The sequence below is a fragment of the Orbicella faveolata genome, unplaced genomic scaffold (genome assembly GCF_042242905.1).
Source record: "Orbicella faveolata isolate gen_17 unplaced genomic scaffold, um_ofav_v1 contig_13, whole genome shotgun sequence".
NCBI lineage: Eukaryota > Metazoa > Cnidaria > Anthozoa > Scleractinia > Merulinidae > Orbicella > Orbicella faveolata.
Genome location: NW_028301540.1, coordinates 8834027 through 8860507, shown reverse-complemented (window position 1 = coordinate 8860507; position 26481 = coordinate 8834027). Strand labels below are relative to the sequence as shown.

Genomic DNA, 26481 nt, shown 5'->3' with positions numbered 1-26481 from the left:
GACACGTGCCGAAACACAGATCTTTACTTGTAAGAACATAAAGTTCACGTGTTAAAATAGAGAGTTCAAGCGACTGTATCAATTTTCTTCCCATTTTTAGTAGCTTAAGATCAAGTGTCGACAAACCGTAGTTTGTCGGTGAATTTGCGAAGTGATCGAAATATGATAGCTTTTATTGATCGGCATGACGTTTTAACAATATGCAAATTTCGCTTTGAAGCCATTTTCATTCTCAATAAATATAATGTCCTTTGTTTGACTAACAATGCTTCACATAAAGAAACTTGTGGGAATGCATAACAAAGAGACATATACGCGCGTATATACGCGTATATACGCGTATATACGCGCGTATATACGCGTATATGTGCGCGTATTGACAAACGCGTATACGCAAAATACGCTCGTATGATACGCGTATACGTAGTTCGCTTATATCTGAGCTGCACTGTATCTATGCAAATTTTACTTCTTACATCTTGCTTGATAATGACCGAAGAGCGGTCGAAACGTTGCAAACTTTTACCGTTTATTTTTATTGTCAAATGTTTTAAAAAACCCTTACTGATAAGAAATTAATTTGGATAAGCTGAATTCATTGAGGTGTGGATCTTACCAGTAATTCCAACTGAACTAAATTCAGTAGGAGATAAAAGTGCATTTTGGTCAGTTGTGAAACTGAAAGCAAACTGCAAACTGCATTTAACCTCTTTAACCGCTAGGGCAAAACAACTGATAAACCAGTTCATACTTTTTATAAACTTAATTTCAACTTACAATTTCAACTTTGAACCTTTTTGTGTGTCATGAAATATAGCACTTGTTGGGCAAAAAGCATAACTGCAATATATAGGTCAATTAACAAATGCAATGTTTGAATGTAATTCAAACAAAAGCACGAAAACCATGATGAATGCACATTAAATTTGATGCTGTTTACCAAGCTATTGGCAGCAAGTTTGCACACAAAAACAGGAAAACACCAACTGCACATATCAACCTCTTCTCTAAGGAGTGAAACCCACCAAGCTGCCATTTTAATGCACTGATGTACAATGTATACTAATGTCTTTTGTCCATGCTCAGGTCTTAAAAATACATTACAAATACATGAATTAAAATTAATTGAAGGGGTGTGTGAAATAAAGCCCCAAGTGACGTTTGGAAAACTTTGAGGTAACTAATATTGAAATACATTCCAGCCATTGTTGCTGTTTACTCTGGTTTTAATTATTGTCTAAAAAGAACTTGGTAATAATTAAGAGTTCTTTCTAGACAATAATTAAGACCAGAGTAAACTGTGAAAATACACGTAGCTGGTAAGTACATGAATTTCAATCCTGCCTACCTCAGAATTTTCCAAAGTCACTTAGGGCTTTACTCCACACATCCCTTCAATTTAATTGGTTCGGCTTCTTTAAAGGTCAGTATCTGAATTGAATCTGGTCCAGAGCTGTTATTCCTGGCTGTGCCAGGGGGTGAAAAACAGCGAAGTCTATGCGAATTCAATCTGCTGTTTCCAATTGATTCAGACACTGTACTTTATATGAACTTGATTCATTGAATTTGATTCTGCTCATGTGAATTACGGAGTCTGAACTGGGCTTTAATTAAATGCATTTTGTTGAGAATTTAACATTCATGTACGTTTACACCAGTTCTCCCTACTGGTTCTAATATTTTAGGAAGCGCTAGTGGGAAGAATCATTTGTTTAGATGTTCATTAATTTTTCCTAGTGGGTTACAGGGCAAAAAAGTATATAATTATATTTTTGACCATTTGCTTATAATAATTCCCTTGACATGTCTGCCTGATAACAAAAGTAAATATATAACAACTAATAAAGGATTTAAAAACTAATATGTGCAATTATTAAAAAATAATTTTTTCATCAGCTTTGAAATTAAAGATTGATGTGGAAGCCATGACACCTACAGAACACAACACACAGGATAGAACTCCTGTTTCAACCATAGAATCAGGGGGATCAGGAAATGTTGGGCAACATGGTGCATCTGCAGGACCTGTGTCATCAGGACGGAACCAGTCTTCATGTGCAAATGCTGAAGCTCCCCAAACACCCAATTCCATTCCTACAGAAGGACAAGTCTTGCGTTTAATTGCTACCAACTACCTTCGTGTGAAACCATTTAGTTGCAAGGATGACTGTGATGATTTTTTGACTTACATGGAAAAAATTGGAGGCCTTATTGCAGATGTTCGTACAGGAAGTTTGCTGATAACAGTGAAGTGTGATTCACTCCAGATCTTGGAGAGACTGTGGGAAGATTATTCATCTGGCCATCTTGGTGAAGTGATTCAAAGAAGCTTTGCCACAGAAGAGATCTTGAGAGAATTTAGCCTAGCTGAGTTGAAACTGAAAACAACAATTTCAGAAGAAGAGTATAAATCATGCAAAGCATACTTTGAGAAAGATACATCTAAAGGTTAGTTTTAAAAAAGTTTTTTTTTTCGCAATTATAATGCAGTCGAACCCCCGCCCCCCACTGTTGGGGAAATGGGAGGCAGCCACTTAAAAGGGGTAATGGCTGCTTAGTAGCAGGTTGTGTACTTTGAATATTTTTTAGATTGGGTTATTCGCTTAGTGAACATGGAGTCACATCAAGACAATGATCATAATAAATGACTTGTGTGTTGAATATTTTTATCAGTAGTCAAATTCTATTTTAGAATCTCCTCTGTCATTGTCTTTGTCACAGAAGAGATCTCGACAGAATCTAGCCTTGCTGAGTTGAAACTGAAAACAACAATTTCAGAAGAAGAGTATAAATCATGCAAAGCAGACTTTGAGAAAGATACATCTAAAGGTTAGTTTCAAAAAGTTTTTTTTGCAATTATAATGCAGTTGAACCCCCCTCCCCCCCACCCCAACCCCACACTGTTGGGGAAATGGGAGGCAGCCACTTAAAAGGGGTAATGGCTGCTTAGCAGGTTGTGTACTTTGAATATTTTGTAGATTGGGTTAATCGCTTAGTGAACGTAGAGTCACATCAAGGCAATGATAATAAATGACTTGTGTGTTGAATGTTTTTATTAGTAGTCAAATTCTATTTTAGAATCTTATCTGTCATTGTCTTTGTCACAGAAGAGATCTTGACAGAATTTAGCCTTGCTGTGTTGAACCTGAAAACAACAATTTCAGAAGAAGAGTATAAATCATTCAAAGCAGACTTTGAGAAAGATACATCTAAAGGTTAGTTTCAAAAAAGGTTTTTTTTTTTTTGGCAATTATAACACAGTCAAACCCTACCCCCCCCCCCCCCTCACTCCCCCCTCACATCGTTGGGGAAATGGGAGGCAGCCACTTAGAAGGGGTAATGGCTGCTTAGTAGCAGGTTGTGTACTTTGAATATTTTCAGATTGTGTTAATCGCTCAGTGAACATAGCGTCACATCAAGACAATGATAATAATTGACTTGTGTGTTGAATGTTTTTTATCAGTAGACAAATTCTATTTCAGAATCTTATCTGTCATTGTCTTTTCCAAAACAAAGCCAAACCAAGCCAAACTATAGCTATTCATGACTATTAAATATAATTTCCATGTTTTTTGTTGAACAGCTGTTCTTTTACTCAAAATTTCAACAGTCTCAATCAGAAAATCGTGCTTGCAATGTATCTTTAATTACCTTTGCTATGGTTGGTGGATTGACAAAAAACAAAAAGAAAACAAAAAACAACAAGGAAAAAAAAACATGACCCCCGTGATTTCTTTGGCATGGATACCATTTTGGCACATGTGGAAGCCTGGGATCAAGCCTTGTGAAAGTGCACTCAGCATTTCACCACCCTTTGATCTCCTACTACTCCACAACTTCCACATGCCTGGGAAATAGAGGATATTACATGTACATGGCCGTATGGAGATAAGAAATTTCTCTTCAAGTGTTGTGGAATATTTCATGAGTAAGTGAAATGTTTGTCTCTAAATGGCCATGTAATGTTCTATTTATTATATAAACAACAATGAAATCCCAAACCATTCCACTTTTGCTGCAAAAGGTACCATTTATTATGTAACCATAGTAATGGTGATCTTTTCACATATGAAGATGGCATGTTATTCTCAAGTGTGAAGATATGTTTTCGTGTGAAAGCTCACCTGGTATTTCATCGGTAAACATGCTTAAAACGCTTGAAATGCATCTTCACTTTGACTTGGACATTTGAATTGGATGTGTTACTACAATATCTTTGCGGGATCTAAGGTTACATTATTTTAAGTTTCTTTTTAAAATTAATGGAAAAGTGAGACAAAAGTAGACGGCTAAAGATTGGCCAGTAGCCAGCTGTTTCGGCCAGCGACCAGCCCTTAATGACAGCCCTGCAGACATATATACAGTGTATTTTGTACATATGCATGTACATAATTCATTTTCTTGCTTAGTGAGATTAAAATTGGCTATTTTGAGAGCTTTCAAATTCTACCGTGGCTCAAATGAAGCAATAATAACAGGTATCATAAAAATGGTGCAGGGAAGCGACACATTAAATTTTAGATCCTTTCCTTTCTTTTCTGTTAAGCAGCTGGATCACCAAACTTGTTAATGCCGAGAAAACACGCAAAGAAATCCTCTTCATCCCTCGAGCGACAATTCCTTCCAAATCGACTCACAAGAAAATACACGCTCCTGATTGGTTAATTACCTCTACCATAATACAGTTCGGTGCACAGCCAACCTCCTATGCCTTTCTTCCCATTAACTTTTTCTACATCCGCTGACCAGTATATAAAGCGTTGTTAGTCGCTTGCGCCCAAGTCGGAAAATATTTATTCACCAAGTGATTTGTTTCTGTTGCAATGTTTCTTATTCGTGGATTGTTTCTGCACCGTTGACAGCGTATGTGTTCTAGCTTGAAATTCTCACTGTTATACCAGTTCAATGCTATTCAATTGAAGCAGCGCCCTTTATGATTGACCTGAACGTAACACCAGGTCACAAGTCACATTTATAAAGCTTATATATGACTGGAACGTCTCTAAGGGAAAGAGGTTCATTCTTCTCGATTCGAATGTAAGGGGAAGTCTTCATCGTTTTTCCTTCTCAGTCCTGTTGTTGTGTATCTGACACTAGTGATAACTTAGAACTCGAATAAGGCTAGCATATTTTGAGTTTGAAATCGACTGTGATCCACCGTCCAAGGAAAAATAGAAGGAACTGCATTCCTAACAAGATCATGTCTACTGCAAATTTTTCGTCACTACGTTTCATCCTTACCATCCATATCATTGTTCATTTTCTCACTATCAGTTAGTGAGGCTGTATTCTCTACTTGACCTCTGAAATTGGCTCTAAATCGCAGATACTGGAATGGATCACCATCAAATGGAGCTTGTGCATGTGGTGGCTGTACATTATTCTGAGCTCCATCTTTTCCCAGAAGTCTGCTCGAGGTTTGTAGTCAGCCTTCACAGTGGTGTGAGAGTCTTCTTCAGCAGCAACTTGGTTCATGGTATCTCCACTGCTATTAACAATGTCTTGCCACAAGGGAGTAGTTGGCAAGGTAAATTCTGGTGCCTTTGTATATGAGGTATCTTTCAGTTGTTCTGCTGCTGGATTAGGTGCAGTTGAATGTTTCAATAATTCTTCATCCCGTGCTCTGTGACTGCTGTGGCCTTCCTTGACAAATGTTTGCTGTGTGTGTAGTCCATGCGAGTCAGACCAATGGTAGCATTCTGGGTCATCACCAGGGTCATCAGAGCTCAAATACTGCTCCCTATTTTCTTTAATTGCATGTTCGTAGACTTTCCTAATAGCAGCGACAGCTGCAAATTCTGCCCTTAGCCTTGCCCTTTCTTCTTCTTTCCTCGCAGCTTCAAAGTTCTCAAGTTAAGCAATCCTCGCGTGTAACTCTGCTTGTTTTTCCTTGGCATGGAGAGTCCTGGCTCTAGAGAAAGTGGTTGATGCATGTGAAGCTTTAGAGCTCTTTGCTTTTTCTCTCGACTTAGTTGACTTCTTTTCCTCATTAATGCGTCGACCAGCATCAGTCACCCGTTTCTGGACAGTTTCACGAATAAGCTCTACTTCAGTATGCAGGTTGTCATACACTTGAGTGTCAGGTATTTGTTTTTCTTCAGTGACAAGTCCTTGTTTCTCCTCATGAAGATCACCAAACTCTTTAAACCACTCATTTCATTTCACAGATTCCTCACCAACTAGTTCCAAATTTTTATCAAGTCCCATAAGTGTTCTAATGCTGGAAATCCATGGCTGTATTTCTCTTTTGAGCTTGTTTCTCTCCCTTTTTCGTTTTCGGTTAGCTTTGGTTGTCTCCTTTCAATGGCAGTCCAGTCCAATTTCAAGTTTCCTTCTCCATTCTGAAACATGCATATCAACTTCGATAGCAGAATCGATCACTCCGTTTTCTCTTGTAGAATAGCTCGACTCGTTTCCATAGGCTCCTAACATTGTAGAACAGGCCTGAGGGTCACGCATCGCTTTTTCATCTGGAGTTTCCGCGTGTTCATGTGCCGTGGTTTGGTCATCATTGCTTGTAAGATTCCACATCGACATCGTGAACAATCAATTTCGAAGTTGTAGTTTCGACAAACAAATCCTTCGCCACCAACAATCGAAGAACTCAAAACCACAATTGGGCACAAAATAATGCCGGTATCAAAAACCAACGACAGAAACGAAATGATGGTCGAAGAATGACGATTTAAAGCCAAACAAATTCCAAACAGCTTGTGTATTTCAGCAAATCAAAGTAACTGTAACAGCCAATTTCCAATTCCCTCAGTTTCAATAGGCGAGTCTCTCTAGTTCCACTGACTTTAATTCGACTAGTACTCCTATGAGACGCTTTTGTTTGCTTGTACACAATTCCATCAATCGTCCGCGTCTTTATCCGTCTTATCCGTCGTTACCTCGAGTGAATCGCATGTATACAAAACTACATCGTTTTGCCAACGTTCGCCATTACATACACACTCGAAAAAGTCACGTGACTCATAGGCAGGAACTAAATGGCAGGAACAATACATGAACTATTCAGGGAACCCAGCAATGAAAAATACTGGAACAAAAGTTTGAAGGAACTATAGACTTTAGATACAGAGAGGCATTCTTAAATAATAGTTTTCAGGAATTAATGCCTACGCGTAGGTTATAGAGACGTCTTTCGTCAATTCATAGTCTATGGATATGTAAGTCCAGATGTACCAGTATTATCAGATAACGAGAAATCTTAACTGAAGTGACAAGTTTGGTAGTTCCGACATTTCTTAGGTCAGGTCTTTGTGTTTGGTTTCTTTGAAACTTTCCTCTAATGCCTGTTTCTTTAATTTGTTGCTCAGCGAACAATGATGACGATGGGTTTGATTTGATTCAGCCATCACTCATCCAACAGTTGAGGTCCATCCTAGATCAGTATCCTGATGATGGACAGATACTGAAGGTAAAACACATTACTTTCATCTAGATTGCAGGGAAACAAAATTTCCTTCCTTCTATCTGCTACAGTAAGGTTTGCAAATATCACGATATAATCCTTCTGCCAAACAATGCAACACATAGCAAGCTGGACTACCATGGATCAATTATGAACTGAATTACCACGTCAACTTCGCATTCACGATAGAAACTAGGGAGGCTCTGTGCGAGAAGTCTTCGTTTGGTTTTCTAACAGCCTGTATATGAGAAATTTATACACTTTTCCGTTAGATGTTACGGATTTTCCTGTGGTAGTATATGTATTTTTTACGATTGTTTTCTTCTCACGCCTCTCGTGTCTAGGAACTGATTCAAAATGCTGAGGATGCAAATGCCAGTCGAGTGAAGTTCTTGCACGACAAACACAGCCATCACACAGAATATCTTTTTGATGAGGAGCTCGCACAATTTCAGGTAAACACATGGTTTTGCCGCATTTTTTATCGAAATGAACAAAAATTATGACTTAGTAACGTTGCAAATTCGCAAAATTTAAAACGCACAGCTAAGACCACGTAGAAAAAACTCACTTAATTGTTCAAGACAGAATGATTATTGTGCTAAAATCCAAAAACCTTATGAATGGATATCACAATAACAGCTCAGTTCAGTTTTACAGTAATTTTTGACAAAGCTAGGGCATAATACTCAGGGTTTCTTCTAATTTAATGGTCAAAGCCTTTGGGGTTTTGGCTTTTCAATGTCATGCACAGGAGCGTGTCCTTGGCACTTTCCTGAACGGAAGGATATGGCTTCCGTTTATGTCTAACAAACAGATCTTTAAAAGTGAAGAATGATCATCGCAGTTAATTTTCCAATTTAAGCAATTGGAAAGAAGAAGCCTGAAAAAATCAGGGCTTCAACGGGATTCGAACCCGTGACCTCCGCGATACCTCGCTCCCAATGTGTGGCTTCATAGCTCAGTTGGTAGAGCATCGCACCGGTATCGCGGAGGTCACGGGTTCGAATCCCGTTGAAGCCCTGATTTTTTCAGGCTTCTTCTTTCCAATTGCTTAAATTGGAAAATTAACTGCGATGATCATTCTTCACTTTCATCTACTACCGCAGTTCATATATGAATTATTTCATATAAACTTCACATCAAACAGATCTTTAACTAGAAAAATGTGCATCCACCAATTTTATTTTGGAGAAACTATAGATACATAGACATACTTAAGGCTTAAAAAGCCTAAAGTTTTCTCTGATGTTGTTTGATAAGGTAAGGGGAAAATCTGCCAATATGTACGGCATACTGTTATAGTTGACATGACTACACAAGTTGCGTTTGGGAACGCTACAAAAAGATACAGATCTCTTCCTAGTGCCACAGAAGACTTCCTCATATATCTTTTATTGAAATGTTGAAACAGGGCCCAGCGCTTTACGCTTACAACAACGCACGGTTTACAAGAGATGACTGGAGGGGTATTCGACTGGTCTGTCATAGCATCAAAGTGCAAGATCCGATGAAAGTCGGCCGTTTTGGTCTTGGATTCAAGTCTGTGTTTCACGTGACAGGTACATGCATCTCCAGTACACTCTTATTAAATTTTAGTGTTTATATACGTTTTTAATATGGTAGATAGGTAAAGCCCGCTCCAAACGCCGTTACATTCATGCGCCGAACCTAACTGATGAGTTAAGTACGGCAGAAGAGCGGCGTTTGAATCAGTTTGGTTCGGCAGGTTAGGTTTGGTGCGGCAAACAACATTAAATTCGGCAGAGTCTGTCGCACCATGCGACGTTGGAATGGCAGCTGATTCATACGGTGTTCTCCTCATGTGTCGAACCTAATGCATTACTGTAATGTATTTTTCATATAACGGGACTCGTGATTGGCTCAAAATTGAGAGGGGTGACCAGTCATACATGAAGCTCGACGTCGTCGCTGAAAATAAAGACAACAAAATATGCCTTCGATTTAGGAGAAACGTGACTGTATAAGCGAGTTTCTTTAGCGCAAATTCATTTTTTGCTTTTTCTTCGTGATAATAGCCCAGCTTATGAGATTTCCCTTTAACAAATCAAATTAACCAGGAGAAAACCTGTCTAAACACTGAACCTAGAGTTTGAATTTGCTTCCCTAAATACTGCTATAACAGCGAAATGTTAGTGACAGCTTTTCTATTTGGATAGAGTTCTTGAATTCAGAACGCATATTTTCTCGTCGAAAATTGTTACCAACGGCTTCCCGAATTAATAGGGAGTTTACGAAACTACGACGGCAACGGCAACGGGAACGTCACTGAACAAAAGAATTAATGAGCAGTACAATGGCTGTGCAGGTGCGTTATAATTCTTGGTACATTTCTTTGCCGTTCTCTGCAAGACACCAACGTGAAATGACCAAATTTTGGGTTGTCTAGAGAACGTGAACCACGACGGCTAATTTTTTAAATTTTTATTTCAAATTTATCGCTGTGTTCCGGATTTAGTTTTGCGGTGGTTTTGACTGTGATAAACAAAGCAGATGACTTTAGAGTATCACGAGATTCGTAGGTAAAATATAAATTCATTTTTTAATCGACGTTGTCCTCGACGTCGCCGTCGTGTTTTCGTAAACTCCCTAATTCCGACGCAAGTACGCCGTCTGAACCAGCCGTCGCCCAAAAGTCGCTCTAAAGTCGAAGTTAATCAAGTTTGGTTCGGCACATGAGTGGAGCGGCATTTAGACCGGGCCTAAAAGATTTACATTTCAAACCTACTTAACGCAAAGAATTTTTCAGAGATCTACGACTAAATCACGTTTTTTGAAAGCCATACTAATAATCATCCAGTGATATGAAATCACAGAGAATCTAAGGTTCACAGAGTAACAAATAGGTCTACACATATGCGCCCTCTTAATCATAACTGAAGCTGAGAGCCTGCTTAGAGACTCATATTTATTTGTTGAACCTGGTGAATTTCCAACATAGCTTCATAAAGAAACCGTTACAATTCTTGTCTTTTTTTAGTTAATTAAATTGGCCTATTTTGTTTAGAAAAGTGAAACAATTGTTTCAAGATTGAATTCAAGAAAACCCTTCACTCCATAGTGGTCCTCTTAGTTATGTTTGTGTTGCTCTTCTATCTCAGATTTACCAAGTTTACTCAGTGATTCCCAAATTGGTTTCATCGACCCTCATGGTGTTCACTTTTCTGACAAGCGCCACAGAAGAACAGGAAAACACTGGCGACTCAATGAAGACCGCGCAGAGATGGACGAAATACCAGACCAGTTCCTTCCTTACAAGGGAATCTTTGATTGTACAGAAGATGTTTTTTCCCAGGGATTTTACGATGGCACCTTGTTCCGTTTCCCTTTCAGGACCAGACCATCCGAGTTGTCAGAAACACTCTACTCTGCTGAAAAGATGGATACACTGTTTGAAAGTTTTGAGGCTGACGCTCACTTGGTTCTCCTGTTTCTTCAACACCTTGAATCGATCGAGCTGTACGTTAGAGAAGAATCAGAGTCTGATCCTGAAAGGACCTTTCAAGTTAGAATTGCCGATCAAAGTCTCCAAATAGTTCGAGCGAAGAGAAAGGAGTTTCTCGCAAAGATCAAACCTGGAAAAGTGATGACAGAATCTGTCACTGTAACCTACCCTGTCACGATAGAGACAGTGAAGTTCAACTCGCCCTTTGATGATGGAACCGTGAAGCAGCATTCTTTCCTCGTTACCAATTACTTTTGTGGAGGGGAGGTTTCTATGAGGTTTAAGAGGCTAATGACAGATAAAGAGCTTAACTATCTACCCACAGTGGGTGTCGCCATGGCACTGCCAACAGGTCCCAAACTGCAAACGCACGACATCACAGGCCACGTGTTCTGCTTCTTGCCTCTGCCGGTGCAAAAGAGGAGCTTGACAGGTTTGCCAGTGCACGTTAACGGCTTCTTTGCTTTGAGTCAGAACAGGCGTTATATCAAATCTCCAAATGCGGATCAAGAGGATCGGGAGACGAGTGGTCGGCAGCTGACGGACAAGTCGTTACTATGGAACAGATGTCTTCTCGAGGAGGCGATACCCAGAGCGTATGCCACGATGATTTTGGAAGCAATTAACGAGAAATCATTTTTCGTACCAAGGACATCCATCTTCAAGTAAGTGTTTTTTTGTCTGAGAAGCTACTCGGATAATAACTGCCATGCTCTTGGATAAGTATACCTCCAACTACAAAATATTCGCTCAGTGTTGGCCCTTAAACGTGCTTTCACGTAAGTTATAGATTGCTGATTCTATACCCAGAAGTAATCGATGGTTGTTAGCACATGATAAGCTCTTAGTATTGTTGGACCCATTTTGTTTCCACGATCGCGAACGCGTAGTTTGTCGTGCTTTTTACCGTTTGTTAGTAATCTGGACTTGTTAAAAATGTTATTTCATTCAAACACGGAGTATGTAGAGCATTGAAGTTAAAACTGGCTACCGCTGTTCACCGAGCCAACGCTCGGTACTCTTGGAGAAGAACTAAGTCGTATATTGCGTCTATAAATAAATGTCATTTCAAAAATGTTTACAAGGCACAGGCAGTGTAGCAAGCATGGCTCTTGAGAAGAGTCTTGCTTGCTATGCTGGTATTGAAACGAGGGAACTACTGCAGTTTTACGCTTATTTGTTTCTTACAGAGCATGGCCAGACATCAGTTCCATTGACCCAAAGTGGGAGAAGATAAGAGATCCATTGTTTCACTTGCTACTGCAGAAAAAAGTTGTTTACACTCCGGCGCATCTTGGGCAATGGCTGACAGTACAGAAAGCCGTTTTTGACCTGCTGTCTAAAGATGAACCTAAAGAGCTGCTTCAGCGAGTGTTGCTAGCAGCTGATGTGCCTGTCGTTTCAGTACCTAGCCACGTCACGGACGCCATTAGTTGCTATATTGGGTTAAAGAATATCACTCCCAGTGGTACAAGAGCAGCATTGAAGCAAGTGCCTTCTTGTTACCAGAACCTCGATAGACGAGAGAAACTACTCCTTCTTCAGTTTTGTCTTAAAGACCGCAAATATGACAAACTCTGCGACTTGATGTTGTTGCCCCTTTTCAATGGCGCCTTCACAAAATTTTCAGATCAGGGAGAGCGAATTTATATCTGCTCGCGTGATCATCCCCGAGAACTTTTTCCTGGTCTAGAATACCGTTTCCTTGATGAAACACTCGATAGGGACGTCATTGGGAAGCTGAACGATGCAGCTGATCAAGGTAAAATGATTTTGTTTTGGATTCGAGTATGGTTTTATCTTACCGAGCATTTTTTATTCTTTCTTTTAATATCTACAGTAGGTAATGGCATTCCTTTCATAAGTCGCATGGCACAGTGGAAAGAAAAACGGCCTTACACCGAATTAGCTTACCAAAATTGTAACAAAGACGACTGAGGCATGCCGGTTATTATGGTTTGATCAATTCTTTTTCGTTGGTTTTACATTATCAGACTGTCACTCTTTATGTTGTTATGCTTTTTTCACAGAAGTTACACAATTACGGCTATTGTGCGAGGATGATGTACCATCTCTTCTCTGGGAGGCCCTACCGCCTGAGTGGAGTAAGGGTGATACCGTTTCGTGGTTCCCCGATGACAGTAGTCACAAACATCCTCCGAGAGACTGGATCAAGGCTGTCTGGATATATCTGCAAGAGAATTTCACAAGAGACGAAGATATTCAGAGCCTTGGAAAACTGCCTCTGATTCCACTCAGCCTAGTACAAACTCCTGTAACCTTGGCACGACTTTGCCGCCCTTCTAGAGTTGTTGTCAAATGCCTAAATGATGATTGCCTCGACGAGAAACTGACAAATGTTTTGAGGAAGCTTGGTGTAATTATCATGAATGATTTTCCAGCCTATATAAGACACCATCCCGCTGTCTTGGGGGCGTTTGTACATCCACCTTCCGCGCAAGGCGTTTTGAAAGCAATTGTGATTTCCTCTGGCCAGATGGCAGCTGGAAGGTTTCCAGAAATTGTTCGCAAGATATTATCTGCTAACGACAAGCAGCTCCTCAGGTCATTTCTTGCCCGTGTGAGACGGTCATATGTAGGACAAGCGGAGTACAATCTTCTGTGTTCGCTTCCCATTTTTCAGACGCTGTCCAAGAAGTTCGTATCAAAGACGGAGGGTCTTTGTGCAGCGGTTGCTGATTCTCTTCCAGTTCCGCCTGTTCGAGAGCTGATTGACATTAGCGAGCACGATTCCAAGTCTTTAGCAGTTTTACTAGACGTCAAGATTCTAACGCCAACTGAGTTACTCTGCCAAATAGTGTTTCCAGACATACAACGAGAAAAGTACTCTGGAGAGCAGATTGACAAACTCATGACTTATGTACTGGAAAACCACACTAGTGAAATTCGCAGAAATGCCACTTTCAAACAGAAATTACAGGCCTTGCCCTTTGTCTCCAAACATCGAGGGCGCGCAAGAGCATCAGACCTCTTTGATCCCAGAAAGTTGTTCTTGAAGAAATTATTTGTCAATGAAGATGTTTTCCCCACGGTCGCGTACAACGAACGTTCTGTACTCGTCATGTTAGAAGATCTTGGAATGAAAAGCGATGACAACATCACTGGATATGATTTGTACCAAAGTGCGAAATTAGTAAGTGGGCTTACTCACCTTCCAACTGCAGAGCAGAAGTCAAGAGCAGTTTTGGAGTTCCTCAGAGACAATCCCCAAGCATTGTCGGAGTCAGTCAATGGACAACCACTAGGATCGCTTCTGAAGGACATTCCCTGGGTTTCAAGATTACAAGAGAGACCCCCTAACTATCCTCCGGGACTGGCATGGTTTGAAGAGGGCGAAGAAAATGGCAAACACTTTTTCAAGCCAACTGAAGTGAAGAGTCAGTATCTTGCAAACCTCGTTGGAACGGTTATGCCTCTTGTAGAAGTACAGCCAACGAATCAAATTTCCAGGTATTTTGGCTGGCAATATCTACCCGGTGTCTTCCAGGTCATTCAGCAGTTGCAGAATGTGATCAGATCGTATTCAAAAGAAGAAAAACCGCTCTTTATGGTTGTGGTAAACGAAATTTACTTGTTGCTAAATCGAGTGCTAGCAAAGGACGTTGGTGTGGATCCTGCATTTGACTGTTTAGAAGAATTTGATTGGGTTTGGAATGGAGAGGGCTTTTCCTCACCTAGCCATGTGCTTTTCAGCAAGCCCCACGTTGATCTTACACCCTACATACGTTCTCTTCCTCCCGACATGGCTAAGTACGCTGAACTGTTTTACCGTTTTGGCATGAGGGAAAGCAGTAATCCAAGCGTTTTGGTACAGGTCCTTCACATGATTAAAGAGAAGTATGACGAAGGAATTGTCCTGTCTAGCGCTTTAGAAGTAAGGCACGATCTTCAGTTATCCGTCAACATTCTGAATGAGTTGGCAAATGAGCAGTTGACAGAGGAGCTACGAGGGCAAATTGTTGTACCAACGCACACTGAAGACAACTCACAAGTAAGGCTTGAACCAGTGGAGTGCTGTATGTACAGCCACCACGATTGGCTGAAGAGAGAAGGTGATGATGAAGACATGGACTATTTTTATGTACACCCCAATCTCCCTAACAGTACTGCTGAACGTCTTGGTGTCCCAAGCCTCACCAATCGAATGCTGGACCCGGACGAGCTGTCCATAGGAGAAGAGTTTGGACAGGAAGAGAAGCTTACTACTCGGCTGAACCGACTTCTGGAGGAGTACACGGATGGATTTTCAATTCTAAAAGAACTTGTTCAAAACGCAGACGATGCCGGTGCCACCGAGGTGAGATTTCTCTATGATGAAAGGACGAACGAGGATGCCATGACTTGCTTGATTGATGAAGGCATGAAAGGTTGTCAAGGTCCTGCATTGTGGGTCTACAATGACGCTCAATTCAACGATGTGGACTTTGAGAACATTGCAAAATTGAATGAGGCAACAAAAGAGCACGAAACGGAAAAGATTGGCAGGTTTGGACTTGGCTTTAATGCGGTGTACAATTTGACAGATGTGCCCATGTTCTGTAGTAGGAACTATTTTGTCATTTTTGATCCTCACACGTCATACCTCGGGAAGGCCATTAAGAACAAAAGGAAACCAGGAATGAAGATTGATCTCAACAAGGATGTGAAGAGGCTTCGAAAATTCACCAATCAGTTCAAGCCATTCAATGGTGTCTTTGGCTGTGATTTGCATCTTGATAAAGAACACAATTCATTTGATGGAACCCTTTTTCGTTTTCCATTGAGAACGAGCGAGCAAGCTGAAAGAAGTGAAATAAAGAAGCTACCATACGATGACCAGCAAATGCGAGAATTGCTGCGAATGCTTGTTAATGGAGCCAACACCTTACTCCTCTTCACGCAGAATGTCCTCCGTGTCAGCGTATTTTCTTTGACAGCATCTCCCAGTCAAGACCAAAACCCGAACTTACTGTTTCAAGTTAGCAAGTCACTAGCACAAGGTGGAATAGTTAGAAGCCTGTCTGTCCCTGTTAATCTACCAGCCGCGACAATGAAGTTGGCCACAGAGGAAAAGGATTTCTTGAAACAATGTAATTTTCTGCAAGCGTCGTCACAGATTACTCGAAATTTTAGGACAGGAGCACCAACCAAACTAATAAAATCGGCCATGAAGGTTAACATCAAGTGCAGTTTTACGGAGGACGGTCTGAGTTTCTTCGCATGTGACTTACCTTTCCAAAAGGAGTGTAGCACCTGGCTTGTGGCGTCTTCAATGGGTAATGGTCAAGCTCTGAAATTTGCTAAGAATGATTGGCGTCTTCTCCCATCGGCGGGAGCAGCTGTTCAACTGGTTCCAAATACATCTGGCACCGTTTTGCCCTTGCCTGTGAACAAGACAGTTGATGGATTAGATGTCAACGGGATCTTGTTTTGCTACTTGCCACTTCCAATTCACAGTGGCCTTCCCATTCACATAAATGGAGCATTTGCATTAGCTGCTAACAGGCGTCATTTGCAGGAAAAACTTGAAGATGACAAGAGGTGCTATGGAGTGGACTGGAACAATGTACTTATGCAAGATTCTATTACTTCTGCTTATCTGGGCCTTCTCGAGGATCTGAGGTCCATTGCATCGGCTGACGGATCTTACAAGTTCTATTCCTTGTGGCCAAAAGCTTGTGACACTGATCATAATTGCTGGCCAATCATGAAGTCGTTCTATACACAGGTTGCTAGACGAAATTACTGTCTGTTTTCTGACGGACAGAAGTGGCTAAATATTGATCATATTGCATTTCTTGATCCAGATTTTAGAAAGGAGCCGCTAATAGGAAATATCTCGCTCACAGTTTTCCAGCTGCTTATGAAAGGAAGTGCAGTGGTCATTGATGTTCCCGTGGATATCCTAAGGTCGTTCCAAGTTTGTGGACTGGGCGAAGTACTAAATCCCAAAATCTATGACAAGGATAGATTTTTTCGTGAACTGTTCTTCCCAAACATCTCCACTGTACCTCCAGAGTTAAGAGATGCACTAGTACTGCATGCTCTGGATATCAACTGCAATGACCTGATAAGGACGCATGCTTGCATTCCAGCATCACCATTTGGTAACGATCTCAAGTATCCATCTCAACTCATACATCCAGGCAAAGACGCAGCCCATCTCTTTCTTCCTGGCGATGAAAGGTTTCCTTGTGGGAATAATGATACTTTCCTTCACTCTCAACGGCTTGCAAAACTTGAGACTCTGGGAATGGTGTCGGATTATCTTCCTTGGGAGGAGATTGCAGATAGAGCCGAAAGTATTCAAGGACTAAATGAAGTCAACAGTGATGCAGCGGGTAAGCGGACGATGGCATTGCTACAATTCATGGAGAAGAAGATGAAATACGAAGATAAAATTCGTTCCAACAGTGTCATTGGAAGACGCATTTTACAGGCAAAGTTTCTCCCAGTTCTTAAAAAGCCTGTCTCGTTTCCTCTTCGATGGAAAGGAGATGAGTTTGGAAGCAAAGTTCTCCTTGCACCTAAGGATGTGTTTCTGGAAGACAAAAAGTACCTTTTATGCTGCACGGAACCATTAGTTGGAGTGTCTATTCCTCGAAATGTTAAACCGTTGTTGGCGCTAGACAAAAAGGAAGCAACTTTGGCCCACGTAATAGCTCAACTGGAAGTAGCTATGTCCACCGAAGTTGAATCGTCAGAGTTCACTGTATATGAGGAGATAAGCCATTTGTGCCACGCTGCTTATTCGTATCTAGATGAAGCGCTTGTTAACAATTCGAAGGCTATCGAGAAATTGTTGAATGGCAAGAACTTCATCCTTAACGGAAGACAGTTTCTTTTTGCTAGTCAGGTGGCTTTTCATCTTAGAGTCGACTGCTCGCCATATCTTTACCAGCTTTCAGAACATTTGGCGGTGGCTTTTCCAAAACTGATGAAAGTGGCTAGTGTGAGGGACCATTTTGAAGAAAAAGATTTCGTTTCAAGTCTTCTGCAAATGAAAAGCCGCTTCGCTGAAACTGAACTTGATCAAGAAAGTCTTAAGACTGCCGTGCATCTGGCAAATCAACTGGGCGAAACTCTCGGAGATTCCGAATGCGATCCTTCTGAAGTCGAGGAGAAATGTGGAACTGTTTATCTTCCTGACTCAAGAGGAGTTTTGCGACCAGTGTCCGAGCTATGCATCAAGGACTGCCCTTGGATGCCTGATGAGCCAGACGTGCATTTTGTTAGCACTAGAATTCCTTGGGAAACGTGTAACTATGTCGGTGTTAAAACACGCAGAGAAGAAGCGTTGCGGTCTCATGTCGTTGGCATTTCTTTTGGTCAGCGGGAGAAACTCACAAATCGCCTGAAACGTATTCTAACATGCTATCCATGCGAGAAGGAAATTTTGAAAGAACTTCTTCAAAACGCTGATGATGCAAAAGCTACGGAGATTTGTTTCGTAAAAGACCCCAGACACCATCCCAAAGAAAAAGTGTTTGACGACAGTTGGCAACCACTACAGGGACCTGCCTTGTGTGTGTACAACAACAAGCCTTTCACCAATGCCGATATTGAAGGAATACGGAATCTTGGCGAGGGTAGTAAGGGCGACGATCCAAACAAAACGGGTCAATATGGTGTCGGATTTAATGCTGTCTACCATTTGACTGATGCGCCGTCCTTCATTTCAAAAGGGGAGGAGATTGGCGATGTTTTGTGCATATTTGACCCACACTGTAAGTTCGCTCCTGGTGCAAGTTGTGAAGAGCCTGGACTAATGATTAAAGTCGACGCCACCCTGCAGAGAAGGTTCCCGGATGTTTTTCCATGTTATCTGGAACAACACTTCCCAAGGGATAACGCAACCATTTTCAGATTTCCTCTGAGAACAGAGCATATGGCCCTAGAATCCAAAATATCGTCAAGTTCTGTGTCACTAGAAAAGGTGGACGCAATGATGGAAGAATTGAAGAAAGAGTTATTTGAAGTTCTCCTTTTTGTAAACAATGTGAAGAAGATAACCCTTTGTGAAGTCAATAGAACAAGTGGGGATCTAGAGAATGCTTACACAGTCGAAGCAGTTATGTCAGAGGAGGATGAACTTAAGAGACGAGCATTTGCCAATTACATCAAGGAGATTGGAAGGCTATTAAAGGAAGGAAGAGAAGTTCTTGCAACTGACATTCAAGTAGCAAGAGTGTCTTATGTCTTGAACATCACAGACACTCTTGGAAACCAAGAAAAGTGGCTAATTGTTCAACAGATGGGCTTTGAGAAGTCTGTAGAGAAGAGTGTCGTTAATGCCTGTAAGAAACATCAACTTGGGATGCTTCCTCGTGGCGGTGTTGCCTGCCTTTTGGAAAAGAAACCCGTGCAAAAGTGCTATGTACAAAGAAGAAAGAAAGTTTATTGCTTTCTGCCACTTCCATTGGAAACTAACCTGCCAGTTCACATTAATGGTCACTTTGCACTGGACTACGAGGCAAGAAGAAATTTGTGGAGCAACGAAGCTGGTGGATACCGGAGTGACTGGAATAATGCATTGTTGCAAGATGTCGTGGCATCGTGCTACGTTACGCTGCTGGTCGAAGTGCGGAATTTTCTTGAGCTACCTGTAACCCAACATGGAAACCGTTGCACCGAAGATGACATCCTGAACAAGATTGCTTTCTACGAAACCTTTTTCCCACGTCAACCTCCCAGGGAACAGTGTTGGAGGACGCTGGTTGACTCTGTCTATCAAGAAATCAACAGAAGAGAATTGAAAATTATACCAGTTGTTAGAAGAAGACCAAAGGAAGTCGCCAGTAAATCTGCGAAGAGTAGCACTGTAGTTGAAGTTTCGTGGCTACCACCAACTAGCAGTGGAAAGCAGCAAGCATTTTTCAACAACCTTGCTGTAGAAGGTCCTTTTGCCATGTCACCTGACAAGGAATCAAATGACTCCCAGACGAAAATAATAAAGAGGTTTGAGGAAATACTTCTTGAAAGCGGTTTTAACCTCGTGGCCTTTTCCTTGTCGTTGCATGAATCCTTTCTGAAAGCTGGTATCACTACATGCTGCATCTCTCCAAGCTCTGTGATAGATTTCTACAGAACACTTAGTTCTCAGACCCCCTTGTGCACGATTGGGCCAGTTCCCTGTCAAGTAGATGGAACAACATTGAAAGATGTTCTTGGAGTTAATGTGGTGCTGCAGTACTGCAAAGGTGATAAAAGCTTTCTCGATAAGCTGTCAGGTCTTCCACTGCTTCTCACGCAAGACAATCGTCTTCATTTGTTCTCAAGCGAAGAACCCAAGTTCCTCTCTCGATATCAAGATATTCTACCTGGTTCACCACATATTTTTCTTCATGAGCAAGTTTACAGGAAGGTATTTAGTGATGATGCAACCAAAAATTTGTCCGTTTTGAAGCCTTTGGATGTAAGAGCATTCGCAGAGAACTTACCCCAAACATTGCAACAGGAACGCTATGGAAAGGCAGAGTTTGTTCAGTGGTGTCCAACCCACAAAGCTACCCCCAACCAACGATGGATGTACAGGGTATGGGTTTTTCTTCATGAGATTGTGAGGGATGTTGTCGATGACGTAAACATGGATACGCAAACCAAGAACCTTCAGATTGCACGAGCCCTTGAACCCCTGTCCAACTGGAGCATACTTCCTGCTGTAGAGGTGAAGAACACAGAAAGGAAGTCCTCCTTCCCTTCTCCCTTTCAGTTCAGTGGGAGCCCACCCACTGAACATTTACTTGTGCCTCTGGGAAAAGCAGCATCAGTCCTCGACTTCAAAAGTGCTGATTCTTCAAGCGAGAAACTCGTGGACGTCTTGCACAAACTTGGTCTGCCTGAACTTAACTCTACTGCACTCTCAACCACGGGTTCAGGTACCTATGCGTACTCACCTCAAAACTCGGTTAATCTCGCCCGTATCATTGTTGCATCGCTGAAGGTCCCGGCATCACTTCTAACATCACTTGATCAAAAGATGGAGTTAGACCCGCAGTCACTTAGACGAAGGCTGGGCTCCCCGGATTGTATCACAATCCTGAAGTACTTCAGTAGAAAGGTGAAGTGCCTGCGAGATGCCGACAGGACCTTCCTAAGAAGGCTCCCTTTTTATGAGGCAACACATGGTGGCTTGGTAAGACTCAAGGATCGCAGAGTGTGTGTTCTACCAAATGAAATACCACAAAAGGAAATAGATGTGTTGGAGCGTGAGCTTAATGTAGTGTTTCTGAAATCCTGGCAAAGTCTCTCCGAGTTGTTCAAGTTCCTGGAACTTGAATGTGTTTCTGCTGTTGACGTGTATTGCAGCTTTATTCTGACAAAGTTCTCCATTCTTAGCGATGATGCAAGGCAGGTTCACCTGGAATTTATTCGGAAATCCATTTTAGACGATTTCGAAACAGAAGATGGCGACCGGGAAAGACTACTGGAATGTTTAAGAAATACCCCTCTTGTTCCCTCAGTGGATGGGAGTCTGAAGACTGCCTCCTGTTTTTACGACCCTGGAATTGATGTTTTCCGCATAATGCTTTCAGAAAGCATGTTTCCGTCAAAGCCTCTTGATTCACCAGAGTGGTTGAACTTTCTGCGACGTATTGGTCTTGTTCATGAAGTTACCAAGAACAATTTCAAGAGATTTGCTACGGAACTTGCACATGAGGCCGCATCAGCGCCAGATGATAGCACTTACAAGAAATCTACAGTTCTGGTCAATCATCTCATACGCCGACAAAATGTAGTGGCTGAGGGACTATTACAAAGTATTTGCGATATTCGTTTCGTGGCCGGGGATCCCGTAAGAGAACCCCTTCAAGCACTTTTTCCACCGGTTGTAGGCGTCGTAGGTCATCAGATTCCTTTCTTTGCGTTCAAAGAGGCAGTTCCCTCTGAACATGCAGAGATTGTTTGGACGAAGGCGCATTTACTCCCAACATGGGCAAACCCACGGTGTCGTCTTCATGAGTTTAACAGCCCTCCCGGCGTCAGCATGGCCCAGTACTGTGATTCTTTTGTCGCACAGCTCCAGATTTTAGAGAAGCCACCAGTCGATCTTGTTGTTGGTCACTGCCAAAATATATGTGTATATCTCGCAAACAACAACGAGGAGATGTCTGAGCAATGTCACACAATTATGGCAGTAATGGAACGCATTTACACATTTTTGCTGACAAAACCAATCGCACACAGTGAGGCAAAGAAAGTCCTGGAGAATATCCCTTTCGTTTTGGTTGAACATGGAAAGAAACTCATTCTACCTTGTCAAGCGGTCCTCGAGCTGTATGAGCATCTTGAAATTAGACCATTTCTTTACGGAATTCCTAAAGAATTTGGAAAATTTCACCCACTCTTTGACGGCCTTGGCTGTTCCAAAGGTGTTACAATTTCCCACTATGCTATGGTGTTGGACATGTTACAGAAGAAATGCCAGAAGTCAAAACTGCACCCAAATGAAGTCAGAATGTGTGTGAAGGCAACGAAAGGCTTCTTCGAAAGACTAGAAGAAAACGCCAAAGCGGTGGAGAGCCTTTCGGCGCTTTACCTTCCGGGAATTTCTTTAACAGGAAGTTCTTCTGAGGGGATCCAGACGGTAACACCAGTCTTCTTACACAAGTCTTCAGATCTTATTTTCAATGATGCACCTGCCTCTCTGCGGGGTCGACTGCGCAAATTCAATCAACTTTTCTTAATCGACCTTCGTTTGATGGATGTGACCTGCAGCTCTACCCAGATCAACTATAAAGAGCTAACGATGAAGTTACCAACAGCTTTACAGCCAAAAATGCTTTCTCAGGTTGTCGAAGAAAAACTGAGTGCCCCACAGACCGTTGAATTGGTGATGAATCAAGCTGTGACACAACTGAAGCATCAGCTCTCTTCCCCTCAGTTTTGTTCTGGAGTTATCAGACTAATTCGAGACGAGAACAGTCGACAGAAGAGAGATATCAATAAGAGTGTGATTGACAGTATTGCAAGAGGGCTTCGCCGAATCGAACTTTGTGTTGTAAAAAGCCTCAAAACCACGCTTTTTTCAAATGAAGTTCCCATTTCTGAAAGTGAAGAAGAAGTGAAGTACTTTTTAGACAAAGTTGTGGTTTCTGATGAAGAGATATGGCGGGTGTATGTTAATGTTACATCGGCAGTGGATGAACTTACCTCTACCATACCATTGGTATCCAGTGTTATCGTAGAAATATGTTTGGGGCTTCTGGGTACAATGGCGGTGCTTATTCCTACCATGTTGCAGTGTTCCCCCAGCGAAATTTGGTCGCTGTTAGATAATATGGGTGTTCGACAAGATGACTCGTATCGTCCAGCAGAAGACGAAATCTTTCCGCCGCCCGGGAGCTTTATCCCAATTGAAGACCACCATTTGCTGAATGATGCCTTTGAAGAATTTGAACCCGGCGAATATGTGGGATACGAGCTAGAAGACCCAAGTCTGCAGAGGCAGGAAGGAAACGCTACCTACATATACGCTGTGATTATCGACGTAATGGCAAATGAAGATTTCAGCCCCTTGACAAAGCGCTACAAAATCAATATTGGAGATGATCAAGAAATTGCGGTCGATGCTGCTGACTTGTACAAATTCCATCGTCTGAATGCTGTCACCTCATCAGCAATTGTTTTATCTGATCAGCGAAGGGAGCCTTCAAGAAACAGAAGTAGACAGGAGGTGTTTGATGAAATTTCAGACCTCCTGGAGGATGCATGGAAACTACCAGAAGAGAAGAGAAGGAAAATCATTAAGCGACTGTATCTGCGGTGGCATTCCGATAAGAACTTGGGCGATGAAGAATTCTGCACAGAAGTTTGTCAACATATACAGTACGAGACCTCCCGATTGGAAAGAGGTGAACGACGGGGTAGTGGAGGACCTAACGCAAAAGCCAGAACTTCGGGTGGGTACTACGACGATTTCTTTACGTCCTGGGAAGTTCGTGCAAGGGAACATTACACGCAGCGCCAGGGATACCAAGAAAGACAACGGTCACCTCGAAACTCACACAGGAAGAATCCTCAACCACGTGAAGCAAGGCGATGGTTTAGACAAGCTAAGGCCGATGTCGCGGCAGTGGAGAATGATATTGTGTATGGCAATCCTTCCTATGAGTGGGCATGTTTTAAATGCCACCAGGTAAGATTAACAAGTGCTTCCCCAGCTTTAATCTAATTTGATAACAAGGTGCAGGTGGTAAGAGAAACATTCTTTACGTGCATATTTTGAAGCACTTTTTGAAGCCCTAGATGTTGACTGATGCATCCAATATTTCACCATGACGACAGCATGTTGAGATTAATGTCCAGCTACATGAAATTCTCCAGGTATATAATTATTTATAAAAACGTGCTTGTGCTATCTTAATTACTCTTGGAGTATTTGCAGTTGCTCAACTGACAGTCCTTTTCCCGACCGTTTTCATCAAAATTCAAAATGTAACTTATCAAATTAACACTTGCTCAATCTAAAGGAATATTGCTTTTATAGGCAGCGGAGAAAGCCCTGAAAGCTGCTCAGTACACAATAGACACCGACAAGACTAGTGTCCACAACTTGGTCCAGAATTGCAACGGCTTGAATGACTCAGAGTTAACCGAATTGGCTTGGCAGTTGGAGGTTCTTGTCGGCGATTCAACACGCATGCGCTATCCAGATCGGATGCATTTTCCTCAGATTCCAAACGACGTTTACTCGGCCCAGATGGCTCAACAATCCTTGCAGCTTGCCAAGAAGATCGTCGAAGGTGTTAAAGACCGGATTTCTTAAAGTACGTTCTGAAGAAGGAGATACTTTACTGTGTGTCCATAAGTGGGTGCAAAATTCATGATAAATAAATAGACAGTCGCCTCGCGATCTCTCTCTGTGGGACGATTACATGTTTCTATTAAGGTTACAGCATACCTTCAGGTCGGCAATTTTCTTCAAATTTGGATTTTTGGGTCGAAGTGGTGGTCAAAGAATAATCTTTAACTCCTGAAAAAAAAAAATTTGAAAAAGACTAAATATTGGCGGAGAAATGGCGGTTTTACGTTTTCGCCGGAAGTAAAAGTTTACATCTTGATTGACAGCCCTATGGCGCGTATGCAATCAACCGAGACGATTTTCGCGGGAATTACCTGTACGGATGTCACGAATTGACTACTCAGTTGATCAGCTTTGTTGTTCTGACTACCAAGCATTTTTGGTATTAGGTGTAATTCTGTTAAGTTATAAGTAAATATAGACCACGTTAAAAACGTGGACCAGTTCGAAAAGGCGAAAACAGCGAACAACGAGTGAAAATACAATGAGTGAAGAAACTTAAGTTCGCCACGCAAATGAAGCTATAGCTATCGTATAGGGCGGACAAAAAAAATCGAAGAGAAGAGAAAGGTTAAGTAAAAATTTGGGAACTTGGCAGCAATAACAGGGATGTTGACAGAAACTCCGATGAATCCGATATCGAGGAATCATTGGACTCATTGAGACTCATTGCAATATTATCCATGCACAGTTGACCACGCACAGTTGCTCCGCCGCACTTTCTTTTATCTGTTTTCTTCGCCTAGCCACGTATCCTTCTTCGTCTTCCCCATTTTGCCAGAGTGACAAGCTTCAAGAAAAACCGAGCTACAGAAAAATTATCTCTCCGCCTTCGCCGCCTCTAGCGCATTGCGAAAAGCAAGGGTTTTTTGGAGATTCTTACCAGGACGTTAACGGTAGTAAACTTTCCCTGCACTGATTGGCTCAATTATCTGAGAACCCAGTTGAAGGCGTTTGTGGGCGGAGTTTGTTTGCAAAGCAGAAGATTTTTCTTAGCGCTGTTTTCTCGAATAATTGTTTTTGCTTGAAGCAGACACTTTAAAGAATTATAACTCAAAGGGAATTTGTTCAATTGCCCTCAAATTTGGACAGTAGCTAGGTTAACATATAAACTACAAAAGAGTATCTGCGAATTGTTAATTTCGAAATATTTTTTCTTCGAGGGCGTTTTATGTACGATCACTCTACATTTTTTTAATCCTATTTCGAAAATGTTGTGTAACTTTTTACTGCAATTGAATATGGCAAAACGCAGACACTTTTTTTAAGCGCTTTGGGCCCTGAAACTGAGGAAAAATGAAATTGGCGAAAAACAAAAATCACTTTGACTTGTAGCTTTCGAAAGGCGATTCGGGCGCTCGCATTTAGTGGTCGTGAAAAATTCGACAATTCATTTTATTTCAAAATTCTTGGTGTAGTTTGATAGCGAGCTCTAAAAGCTTTAATTTGATATGGGGGTTTAGGTATCTACCGCTTAAACTGTGCGCGCTACATCGCTTGCACGCGAGACACCCCTGAAGGTATACCGTAACCTTAAAAATTATCACAAGAGATAGCTGACGAGGCCGTCGCCGGCCATTATGTGGACGATCGCCACCTCCAGCCATCAGATTGTATTATAGTATACCAGTAGAATTTCACTCAGAAATTAATCGATGGAAACAAGGAAAATGTTTTTCGTTTGTTTGATGTCACATGCACATATGCAAGGGTGATATGTATATCTATAACTCTCCTTTCGTTTATTTAATGACGTGTAGATATCAACAGCTAATGCTATAAACTGAATTTGTC

General features: G+C 41.6%; 1 protein-coding gene across 4 annotated transcripts in view; it reads left to right on the top strand.

Moving 5' to 3' along the window:
• The window catches only part of LOC110052930 (sacsin-like), an 80591-nt gene that overhangs the window by 48744 nt on the left and 5366 nt on the right, over positions 1–26481 (top strand). Inside the window, exons 2-11 of one of the 4 annotated variants that reach the window (XM_089284474.1) lie at positions 1897–2448; positions 2722–2829; positions 3108–3215; positions 7323–7423; positions 7762–7872; positions 8832–8979; positions 10540–11548; positions 12074–12645; positions 12914–24021; positions 24373–24652. In XM_089284474.1, the coding sequence (XP_089140600.1) occupies positions 1897–2448; positions 2722–2829; positions 3108–3215; positions 7323–7423; positions 7762–7872; positions 8832–8979; positions 10540–11548; positions 12074–12645; positions 12914–24021; positions 24373–24651 (14096 nt within the window). In that variant the 3' untranslated portion in view covers position 24652. Of the gene's footprint in view, positions 1–1896; positions 2449–2721; positions 2830–3107; positions 3216–7322; positions 7424–7761; positions 7873–8831; positions 8980–10539; positions 11549–12073; positions 12646–12913; positions 24022–24372; positions 26359–26481 lie in introns of those variants that run through there. The other 3 variants (XM_089284475.1, XM_089284476.1, XM_089284477.1) reach the window with 3 other exon arrangements.